This window comes from Lithobates pipiens, unplaced genomic scaffold (assembly GCF_037356315.1).
Source record: "Lithobates pipiens isolate NorthernLeopardFrog02 unplaced genomic scaffold, aLitPip1_a1.2 Scaffold_1, whole genome shotgun sequence".
Classification (NCBI taxonomy): Eukaryota; Metazoa; Chordata; class Amphibia; order Anura; family Ranidae; genus Lithobates; species Lithobates pipiens.
This window is the reverse complement of record NW_027507685.1, coordinates 81,571,370-81,583,880: the sequence shown is the minus strand read 5'-3', so window position 1 is coordinate 81,583,880 and position 12,511 is coordinate 81,571,370. Positions and strand designations below refer to the sequence as shown.

The 12,511-nt window shown below is 44.4% G+C and overlaps 1 protein-coding gene across 2 annotated transcripts in view; it reads right to left on the bottom strand.

Annotated features, from left to right (window-relative positions):
* Positions 1 to 12,511, bottom strand: part of LOC143940592 (neural proliferation differentiation and control protein 1-like) — a 192,820-nt gene that overhangs the window by 150,080 nt on the left and 30,229 nt on the right. For both annotated transcript variants that reach the window (XM_077462245.1, XM_077462157.1), the window contains exon 2: positions 5,257 to 5,388. In XM_077462245.1, coding sequence (XP_077318371.1) covers positions 5,257 to 5,388 — 132 coding nt within the window. The remainder of the gene's footprint in view (positions 1 to 5,256; positions 5,389 to 12,511) is intronic.

Here is a 12,511-nt window from a genome sequence, read left to right as displayed (position 1 = left end):
GCTTCCACCCTTCATTTTTACCCAACTCCTTTCCTGAATGTTCAGTACCTGCGGTCCAGGAAAAGATGAACTTTTTTTCAACCAACAACAAACTTCTACAAGAAACAATGACTAAAACTCAAGAGCACAACAAGGCAACCTTTGACAGGAAGAGACGAGGAGAGTTAGTACTGGTACCTGGTGATTTGGTGTGGCTATCCACGGTAAACTTGAAAATGGCGTGTCCTTCAAGGAAACTAGGTCCCAAGTTTTTAGGACCTTTCTCAGTCAAAAGGAAGATTAACGAGGTTGCTTTTGAACTAGAACTTCCAGACTCACTAAAGGTTCATCCGGTTTTCCATGTATCCTTATTGAAACCTTTCACTCCCAATCCATTTCCTAACCGAAAAACCACTCCTCCTGATCCGATCTTGGTTGATGGTGAAGAAGAATTTGAAATTGAAGCCATCCTAAAATCCAGAAGAAGAGGAAACCAGAACCAGTTCTTAACCTCCCTGGCGGTATGATTCAGTCTGGAATAAGGTGCTGAAAGCGGTACAATTATTTTGCATGGAAATCTGGCTTTTATTTTGTAGTCCTGTAATTCTTAGGAATAACGCTCTGAAATCTCTTCAAACCAGAGTCTAGCGGACATCCCGGGTATGATAAAGTTTATAATATAATTAAGAATAATAAAAATTATTCAATAATGTAATCAAATCAAAAAAAAATGAAAAAGGGACATGTTTTGGTTGCTATGGACAATCTCCAAATTACAAGCAGTAAAAAACAGTATTTATAATATAAAAGTGCATGCAGGGCACTGCACAGACCACTAGGGACAAAGGGGGTGTGTATTTTTTACTACAGCACTGTAATCTGTAAGATTACAGTGCTGTGTGTCTTTTGTGTCTTTTTACATTTTTGAATTTGCCGCCGTTCTCCGCTCCCGTGCGTCGTAACGTCGCAGGGAACGGAGCTCGGCGGCATTCGGCACTGTGAATCGAGCGCAGGACGGCTCGATCACACAGCGCGGCGGACATCGCTGGATCCAGGGGACAAGGTAAGTGACGTTACCTGTGTCCTCCCCTGCATCGAGCGGTGCAAGCCCGAGTCTGGCTCGGGGTTACCGCTATTGTAATGAAATTCCCAACCCGAGCCAGACTCGGGATTACCGCTAAGGAGGTTAATCAAATGGAAAGGATATGGTCCTGAAGAGAACTCCTGGGAGCCTGAGGACAACATTCATGCGAAAAATTTGATTCGATCCTTTAAAAGGGCCCATCCGGAAAAGTTTGCCCAAAAGGGCATCCGGAGGCTGCCCCTTGGGAGGGGGCAATGTCATGAAAATCTCACAAAGAGATTGTCCTCCAGGTCTTCTGATGTACGATCGTCGCGGGTACGCACGATCGTACGAACGCCCTTACGTTCGTACACAGGTGCGCGTGCGCGGGCACGCGCACGGTCACGTGCGTGCGTCCGTATTGGCGCCAAACGGCCTATTTAAACCAGCCTCTTGCCAACAGTCTTTGCTGTCTGCTCAACAGCGTTATACCTGTGAGACCTGATCTGTGTTGTTTGTTCCTGTTTGACCCGGCCTGCCTGTGATCCATCTGCTATCCGCCTGCACCCGACCTTGGCTTGTTGTGACTATTCTCCTGCCTGTTCCCTTGTACTTCGTTCCTGCCTGGTATCCGATTCGGCTTGCTCTGACCATCCGTCTGCTAGAAGGGTAACGTGCTTATATACTGAACTGTTCATCTGCTATAAGTGCCTGCTCATATTGAACTACCTATCTGCTGCAATAACCTGCTATACTGGACTGTTCATCTGCTATAAGTGCCTGCTCATATTGAACTACCTATCTGCTGCAATAACCTGCTATACTGGACTGTTCATCTGCTATAAGTGCCTGCTCATATTGAACTACCTATCTGCTGCAATAACCTGCTATACTGAACTGTTCATCTGCTATAAGTGCTTTCTCATATTGAACTACCTGTCTGCTGCAAGTCACCTGCTTATACTGGATTGTATTATCTGCTACAAGTGATCTGCTAGTATTACACTATCCATCTGCTTCTAGTACCTGCTTATATTGACTGTTATCTGCTGCAAGCACTTGTGTATATTACCCTGTTCACCTGCTACTAGTGACCTGCTTCCCTGCACTGTTTATCTCCAAGTTACCTGCTCCATTGAACTGTGTATCTGCTATAAACTACCTGCTGGTCCCTTCACTGTGATCACCTGCTCCACTGATACTCGCCTACCCATCCTACCCATCTGTTGATCCTGCCAGGCACCTGTACCCCTCCTTACTCCTGTGTTCCCTGTTGTATTGCCAGGAAACCGGTAGTGGGAGTCGTAAAGGAGGCCTCTCTCCGCAATCCGGGCTCGCTACTAGAAGGTACGTGACACCTGGCTGTTGGTTGTCGGAGGCTGCGGGCAGGTGGCTTATCGCAATCCAGGAGCCCCCTTTAATAAGAGGGCCCCCAGATCTCGGCCCCCCACCCTATGTGAATGAGTAAGGGGTACATTTTACCCCTACCCATTCACCTGGGAAAAAAGTGTCAATTAAAAAAAAACACAACACAGGTTTTTAAAGTAATTTATTAATTAGCTCCGGGGGTCTTCGTCCGTCTTCTCCCGCTCTCCGGTGTTGTTTCCCACTCTCCGGCTTCTTCTCCCGGGCTCCTCCGCTATCTTCTTGCAGCTCTTTTACTAGCGGAGGAGCCCGGTCTCCTCCATCCTTCTTCCCACTTCTCTCTTCTTTCTTCTTCTAATGTTGATACGACGCTCTCTTCCGCTGTAATGGCTTGTGCGACGTGCGTGCCAACTTATATAGGTATGGGGCGTGGTCACGGGTGATGTCACACTGTGACCCGTCCCTTATGACGTCACAGTCCCAGAATGCCCTGGGACTTGATGTCATAGGGGGCGGGGTCACCGTGTGACATTATCTGGTGACCACGCTCCATACCTATATAAGTCTCCGCGCACGTTGTACACCGCATTTCAGCGGGAGAGAGAGTTGTGTCAACATCGGAAGAAGAGAGAAGAGGGAAGAGGGAAGAGGGAAGAAGGACGGAGGAGACCCGGCTCCTCCGCTAGTAAAAGAGCTGCAAGAAGAGGAGGAGACCAGGAGAAGACGCCGGAGAGTGGGAGATGATGCCGGAGAGCGGGAGAAGAGGCCGGACACCGGGAGAAGAGGCCAAACATAGCAGAGAAGACGGAAGAAGACCCCCGGAGCTTAATAAATGACTTTAAAATCCTGTGTTGTGTTTTTTTTTTTATTGACACTTTTTTCCCCAGGTGAATGGGTAGGGGTACGATGTACCCCTTACTCATTCACATAGGGTGGGGGGCTGGGATCTGGGAGCCCCCTTATTAAAGGGGGCTCCCGGATTACGATAAGCCCCTCGCCCGCAGACCCCAACAATAAACGGCCAGGATTGTCGAGAAGAGGCCCTTGTCCCCCTCCAAATGGGGACAAGGTGCTTTGGGGTGGGGTAGCCGCAGGGTGCCCCCCTTCCCCAAAGCACCCACCACCTCCAAGTTGCGGCCTGGTAGGGCTCAGGAGGGGGGAGCGCTCGCTTGTCCCCACCCTCTTTCCTGTCCTGCCAGGCTGCGTGCTCAGATAAGGGTCTGGTATGGATTTTGGGGAGACCCCCCACGCCGTTTTTTTCGGCATAGGGGGTTCCCCTTAAAATCCATACCAGACCTAAGCGCCTGGTATGCTCCCGGAGGGGGAACCCATGCCGGTTTTTTATTTCAAATTTGGCATGGAGTTCCCCCTCGAGAGCTGATTATTCTGTGAGAGAGGTGACATTGTCGCCTTCAATATAGATGGAGATCCGACTTGGAGGCGACTTCCATTGAAATCAATGGGTACACGTCGCCTAGAAGTCAGATTGAAGTAGTACAGGAACCTTTTCTGAAGTCGAAGCGACTTCAGTAGTGTGCATTAAGACGGCTCTCGTTCACTTACATTGTTTTTTACATGTAGCGTGACTTGAGGCGACTTGAAGTTGGATCCAAAGTTGCCCCTGTGTGAATGGAATCTTAGACTGCGTTCACATTTGTGTGTTTGTGTGTTTCCTGACACCACAGAAACGTGCTGCTCTTTAGCAGATACACAGCAGTTCCATTGATTGTTAATGACACCCTCACACATCTGCTGAAATGTGCGTATTCACATGCACCAAAGTTCACGGCGCTATGGCACCATGTTATTTTGAAAAAGGGTTCCATCTCCAATTTGCTTACCTATGCATAACAGGCTAATGTTAGGCCTAATGACCACAGTTGTAGGCAAGACTTGCAAGCATGCCCCTTTACCTCCCCAGCGGGCAGCATTCAGCAGAAGTGATGGTGGATATGACCTCAGGGAGCCATGATATACATATGAATGCTGCCTCTATTTACATATCAATGCTGCTGGTCTGCGCCTTTTTACATATTAATGCTGTCATTATTTACATAACAATTCAGGCTATTTACATGAAAACACAGGGTCTGCAGGTGAGTAATCTGTACATTGGAATAGGGCAGAGCATTAGTAGTAGCACTTCACACTGATATATCGGGACCCAGTGGGACTAAAACTTCAAGGGACAAGGGAATTTAAACTGGGATAGTTGGCAAGTATGAGGCAGCTGCTAAGGGTCCCCCAACAATGATGGGGCCCAGGGCAGCTGCCCATTTTTCCCTGCCTTAAAGATGGCCCTGGTGACGATGCCTAGGCATTCCTGTTCCTCCTACAGCCTCATACCGGTATATCTACAGTGTGAGATCTGGTGAGATTTGGTGATGTCACTATTTTGCTGTTTACTGTTCTCTTTGCTTGAAGTTCTCACGAGAAAGCAAAGCCCTGTCCCTACAAGATGGCCACCTACACCCAGAGACACAGTGAAAAACAAGGCATGGTAAGCTTTGCTTACACTCTGCCTGCCTTTTTTGGCACAGCTCCTCTAACTTTTTCAAAAATAAACTGAGTTTGAACCCCAACTGAAGTTATGTTTTGTAAGGCTGTCAGGCTGCATAACTAATAAACAACATGGCTTTTTTTGTGTTAGAGTAGGGGTCTCCAAACTAAGGCCCGTGGGCCACATCGGCCCACTACTAGATTTTACCTTGCCCGCAGCAACTCTTATGTGATGGGGCTTCTGTAGATGGGAGAATTGTGTACATTTTTTTAATTCAATACGCTGGTTGAAAAAAAACAAAAAAAGTATCTATTGCTTGGCTGCCTTCATTATTGCCAATCAAGCTTACCTTTGAATACACAATGGCCAGTCTTTGTTTCCTCAAACAGGTGTCTGCAGGGGCCACAAACGTTACTGCCTGGTGCACAAAATTCTCTCTTCAGTAAGACGCAGTCCAGGTTACTCGGACAACGGCTGTCCACTGTATGGAGAAAATGAAGATATTAGAAGATGAAAACTGTAGTTATCGGTTACAGTACACTGAGGAGGATTCATATTGCTGCATGTAATGACGCTATTTTACTAAAGGTGTTGGGGTAGCAGAGTCCCGTGAGTATTGTCTGATGTCGGAGAAGCTCAAATGTTAAGTACATCCTGACCTCCAATAACTGCAATGTTTTTGGATACAGTGAGTGACTGTGTAATAGTTTGGTGGTGATCCATACTGACATTTATTGCACCTTAATACCATTTGGGAAGCACCACTTACAAATTCAATCAGTCCTTGATGCAACATTGAGCATCATAGGTCGTGTTCACACAGGACATACATAACCATATGCAAGGGTTGTGCACCTGCACCCACACAAATGTCAAATTTAGGAGTAGCGGCTGTGTCCTTGCAATTGCTGCATCACAACTGACAGCAATGGGACTGCCTGCACAGGGATGTTCGGAACACTTGTGCATGCCCACGCAGGTAAACAAGGCCCTCCATGGGCACACTATTTAGTACACCCCTTGTGAACAATGCCTTACATGTAAACTGCTAAAGCTTTTCACTTCTGACTAGCAGCACTAATGTCGTTGGTTTAAATCCCAGCCATGACACTGCCTGCCTGTGCCTGCGTGGATTTTCTCCCACACTCCAAAGACATGCTGGTAGGTAAATTGGCCCTAGTACATCAATGACAAGCCTATGGCATGCAATCTAATTTGTCAGATCGCTACCCCCCGGCAGCCAAACCTCAGAAAGGGGCGCACACTGACCGGCCATCACCAGTGTGCATGCTTGGAAATAAGCTTGTCCAGTGATGTCACCGCGCCTGACATCGTGCTCAAAGAGCATCCCAGACAGTGGAGGCTCGCCAATAGGCCCCCCCCCCCCCACACACACAAAGCTACTCATCATTAAAAGAAAAAAAGAAAAAGTTATTTTTCAAATTTAAAAAAATACTGGCCCCTAAAGGGTGTGCGGGATGCCGGACACACAGGTGTATGGGAAGCATGACATACTGTAATCACTGGGGAAAATAAATAAATAAATAATGGCCCTTTAAGTGTGTGCAGGGCACCGGACACACAGCTGCTATGGGAAGCATGACGTGTTTGCAATCACATAATTGCAAACAAGAAGCTCTATTGGCTTAGTTTAGAAAGTCCTCGGGGCACAGGGCTCTGCTCCCTGAACACTCCCTCTATAGCATTGTTTCCTGCTGTGGTTTATGATTGGCCTGTGCCTTCACTTCCCATTTCTTCCGGTGGCTGGTCCGAAGGTGGATGACAGGCGACTTGCTGTGAGTGGGGGGGAAGAGGGGGGACATCTAATGTAAAGGAGGACTCTGATGGGGACATCTAATTTAAAGGAGGACTCTGATGGGGACATTTAATGTAAAGGGGGACTCTGATGGGGACATCTAATGTAAAGGGGTACTCTGATGGGGCCACCTGATGTAAAGAAGATCTCTCAAAGGACACCTAATTTATAGGGGGATGTTGTAAAGGGGGGCACCTGCTGTAAAGCATGATTCTGATGGGGACATCTAATGTAAAGGGGAACTCTGATGGGGACAGCTGATGTGAAGGATTAAACAAGAAAAAATCCCCCTATAGGAATGGGATTATAAATGACCACCAACACCACACAACAATTGAAAACTTAAAAAATGCTTTACAGATCATGTAGTATCTTTAGATCCAATGCCTAATGCAAGAGCTTATAACCACTAACACAAAAACAAATTGTTTAAAGATGTGAACACACACTGTTCCACGTTAGTCAGTCCAGCATCAAAAAATAGAGTCCTTCACATTCGTTTTTATATATATCATTAACATGTATATTCTGCGCTCTATCTTCCAATATGCCTGGATATGCGTGGTTGCAGTCCTACACCTGAAATGTTTAAACAACCAACGGAAATTTAAACATCGCATACACGTGTGTATATGTATACAATATCCCTCCTACCTTTTTGACCTAATAGTTCTCACATTTAATATATTCTCTGAGATTTATTAATCTAATCCAAGATTTATTATGTTGTTACATTGTTTCAGACGTTATGATGATGATAACTCAATATGAGAAGCTCCTCCTATTAATTAATATAATTGAAAATGCATCTAATTTGTTCTAATAATTACTAATATGGCAATTAACATCAAGTTCAATGTTGAGGCCCTTAGGGCTAAGCGTATCTGTAAGGAAAATCCATTCGGTTTCATGGCGAGAGATCTCCCTCACCATGTTGGAGCCTCTCCAATTTGGATGTATTTTATCTATCCCCCAGAATTTAAGGCCCCTAGGGTCTCTCATGTGTTTATTCCTGAAGTGTAATGATACGCTATGTTCTTTGTATCCTATGGTAATATTATAAATATGTTCTGCGACTCTTGTGGACAGCATGCGTTTGGTGCGACCTATGTACATGAGGCCACATGGACACTCAAGTGCATAGACTACATGAGTAGATCTGCAGGTGATACAGTCTTTAATTGGGAATGTTGCATTATTCGCCGTGGATGTAAATTGAGTCAATGCTCTTAAATGGGTGGTAACCTGTCTGCACGCTTTGCATCTCCTACAAGCGTGGAATCCTGTCTGTTCCCAGAACATTTTTAATCTTTTCGCTGGGTTAAGTACTTTTTTGACCACCTGATCTCCAAAAGTGGCATTTTTTCTATATATAAAAGGTGGCCTTGCTGGTAGGGTTTGACCTATTATTCTATCCAATTGAAGGATATGCCAGTGTCTAGTGATAATGGCCTCTACATCTTTGTATTGTTTATGGTAATTGGAAATGAAACCCCACTCATAGGTGGTATTGTCTTGTTTGGTTTTTGGTTGTAAATATTCATCCTGAGTCTTTTGGCTTATATCCACAATTAATTTGTCCAGTGTTTCAGGCTTGTATCCCTTCTCCACAAACTGGAGTTTGAGTGAATTCGCCTTCCTGATGTAGTCTTCATCCACAGTACAATTGCGTCTAATCCTGGTGAACTGGCCTTTAGGAATATTGGCCAGCCACCTGGGGTGATGTCCGCTCCGTACTGGTATGAAGCTATTCCTGTCAGTGTCTTTAAAGTATGTTTTAGTGCGTAGGTAATTCCCTTCTTTAATTACCTCAACATCCAAATACTGTATTTGTAGTGAGTTCCAATTGTACTCCAGTTTGATGTTACTCTTGTAACTATTTAGATGTTCCATAAATTGCTTGAGCGATGTTTCCGTACCCTCCCAAATAAGGAATACATCATCTATATATCGACTGTAAAAGGTCAATTCCCTACGTCTATTAAGAAAGATCCAGTTGTCCTCCCATTGGCTCATGAAAAGATTCGCTATGCTGGGAGCAAATTTAGCTCCCATGGCGACTCCTGTCTTCTGACTGTAGAAGTCGCCATTGTACCAGAAATAGTTGTGCGTTAAGCAATAGTCCAGTATCATGCCTAGGAATCTTTTCTGCTCAAATGGAATGTCTTCTCTGCTACTTAGAGCCCAATTCAACGCTAGCAGTGCGTCCTCATGTTGTATTATAGTGTATAAAGAGGACACATCTGCCGTCACCAGATAAATATCCTTATCTGTTGTAAAATTAATTTGCTTAATCTTTTGTATGAAGGATGTGGTGTCCTTTAGCTATGCCTTAGTGGTCTGGACACTCGTTTGTAAAAAAACATCAAATATTCACCCAATCGTGATGTTACCGATTCAATGCCGTTTACTATTGGTCTAGCTGGTGGCTTGGCGGCATCTTTGTGTATTTTCGGTACCGTATAGATTGTGGGGATTCTGCTATAACTGGGGCATAGATATTGTTTCTCCTTCTTAGTGATTATTTTCCTATAGTATCCATGATCTACCAAATTAAATAGTGTCTCCCGGTACTGTTTTGTAGGGTCCCCTTTAAGTCGATTATAGGTCTCTTGATCCTCCAACATAGTCTGCAGTTGGGTATGGTAGTAAGCCTTGTCCAGGATTACAACCCCTCCCCCTTTATCTGCTGGTCTCACTACTATGTTCTTTCTCTTTTCCAATGCCTTGATGCCTTCTTCTATATGTCTCGGGTTCACCTGTTTACGTACCTGTAATGTTTCTAGATCTTTTAATACTAGTTGTTTGAATACCTCTACCTGATGGTTTGAAGGATGTGGGGGATTAAAAAGTGACTTATTTTTGAGTCCACTATCAATCCCTATAGTGCCATTAACCCTATTGGCCCAGGCAGTTGTATCATTGGCTAATCGTTGGCTAATATAAGAAAGATTATTGGTAATGAAAGGGTTTTTTTTATTAAGCAGGGTAATGGTAAGGAGTTTAAAAAGATATGGGGCTCTGGATTGGGAAAACTAGGGATCCCCTTATAAGCGATTGTGATAGAACAAGCGTTTTTCCTTTTTTTTTTTAGCTTGTACATCTCATTCACTTATTGTTACTATATATTTCTTTGCTTAGTGTGTCTTTTTTATTAGCGGGGGATAGGAGGGGGGGGGGGGTGGAGGCGGGGAGTAGGGAGAGGGAAATTTGTATTAGATATGAGATACCAGGACAATAGATAGCATCACGGGGTGTAACCCACAAATACTAGGGGATTTTTTACTATCTCTGTATTTATGTTAACTCTAAAATTTGTATAACTAAATATGCCACGATGATGTGAAATTGAGATTGAGACACTAGTGAGCAATAAGCTGAACTTAGTCTCTGGTATAAAAATACTGATGTGGCAAAAAAAAAAAAAAAAAAAGGTGTTATTGTTCATTAACTTCATACATTGGGTTAGAGCCTCATGGGTGCCATTCCAGACGAAAATAATGTCGTTGATATAACGATACCAGACAAGTATCTGGTCACAAAGTACCTGGTCCGATGAAAGAAAGAGACTCTCCCATTCCCCCAGATACAGGTTGGCATAAGAGGGGGTGCAACAGGTCCCCATAGCCACCCCCTGTATCTGGAGGAAATAGGACCCATGGAAAGCGAATGCATTATGTAGCAATATGAATTTCAATCCCTGCTAAATAAACTGATGTAGTGGCTTTATTACTACGATGTTGCCACCTTTATCGGATGGCTTTATAGTTAATTGATGTTGTTTTTTTAGTGTGACTAGTGCCCGTCTCTCACATTCAGAGAGATTGTCTGTATGTGATCCTTTTGGTAGTCTTAGAAGGTCATCCGTCTTAGAAGGTCATCCGCCATCCGTTTCAGCCGCCGAGAAGAGCTGAAGGCGGCCAAAAGCTGCCGAGAAGGGCCGAAGGCGGCCGAAAGCTGCCGTGAGCGGCCAAAGATGGGCGAAAGCCACCGATAATGGCCGAAGGCAGCCGAAAGTCGCCTTGAAGAGCCGAAGGTGGCTGAAAGCCGCCCAGAGGCTCAGAATTTCGAGGGATCGGCGTATAACACGCACCTACGATTTTCCCCTGCTTTTAAGGAGAAGAAAGTGCGTGTTATACGCCGATAAATACGGTAATCATGTATATATGTTTTTGTAGACATACCACAGGGACACTGTTTGCCTAGTGGTCCCTCTAGTCTAAGTGTATTTATGCATTTTTTTATCTTATATTTGTCAATATAGCATTTTTTACATTTTCAATTGTTGTGTGGTGTTGGTGGTCATTTATAATCCCATTCCTATAGGGGGATTTTTTCTTGTTTAATATTTATCAGGGATGAGACCACCACACAGACCACCACACAAAAGTCTTTTGATCCACTGAGAGCCCCCCCCCCCCCCCTTATTACCTGATGTGAAGGAGGATCTGATGGTGACATCTGATGCAAAGGAGGACTCTGATGAGAACATCTATTGTAAAGGGGGACTCTGATGGGGACATCTGATGTTAAGGAGGACTCTGATGGGGGCACCTAATGTAAAGATGAACTCTGATAAGGACACCTGATTTATAGTGGCCTGCTGATGGGGACACCTGTTGTAAAAGAGGACTTAGATTGGGACATCTGATGTAAAAGGGGGCTCTGATGAGGACACCTTATGTTAAGTGGTTTTATTTTCTTTTACTTGAAATGTGGATATAATTGGCCTACTGTGATGGGCACAGTGAGGCTGCAATTGATGGGCACAGCAAGGCTAAAATGGGCACTGTTTTATCTAGTAGTAATGATACACAATCACCTGATAAATGGCTATTTACAGCCCTGCATTACTAACGGTTACATTATTCAGTTTGTTTTGAGCACCAGCCACCACTGGTTCCAGAGTCTATGTGATCTGCTCTGCAAGAAGCCAAAAAAGACAAACAAATGTTTGTGGGCAGGAAGAGAGGGGGAGGGAGGCTGCACCTGCCGGGGACTCCTAGAGGGACCATTACTGTAGCGGATCATTTGTGATCTCCTCCCGGGGATCGGACATATGGTGGGGTGAGTGAAATTCTTTCCTCCGGGCTGCAGTATAGTTTTATACGCAAATAAGGATTTATAGTAAATTTTCCTAATGATTGCATTGACTGTGGGATTACAATCAGTGTATACTTTATTAAGGGATGTCTGGCTGTAGTGATTCCTGTTTTTTTTCTTGCAGAAGTGATCTTTAGTGGCATATATTACCTGTCCCCCCCCATTCACACCTGAGAAGTTTGTTGCGTGATTCATAAAATGCACTAAGTTCATGATGAAGAACCCTATTACTGTGAATGGTAAATGGCATACACCTGAGTGTTCCGTCATTTGAAAAAGCAAAGAAGGATTTTTTGGGGGCAGAATCGTACGTTTTTGGTTCCTTAGAGCTCATTCAGAGGGGTGATCAATCCCATACTCTGTACAGAGCCACTAGTAGGTTTAATTCAATGTTGGCACTTTGAAATAAATAAGTTGGTTTGGTGTTGCAGTTTGGGCACTCAGGCTCAAAAAGGTTCAACACCATTGCCCTAGTGTGTGTATGAATGTAAGTTAGGGACCTTAGACTGTAAGCTCCTTGAGGGTAGGTGTTAGAAGTTTTTGAGTTAATTAATATTTTAAGTGATAAGGGTTTCTGAAAATATATGTAAGTTATATGTTCGGTGGTAAGTGATGGTTTCTGAAGGTCACAGAACAACACAGAGTTTAGATAGGAGTGGTTTTGCTGAGTAGGTATTTCTATTTT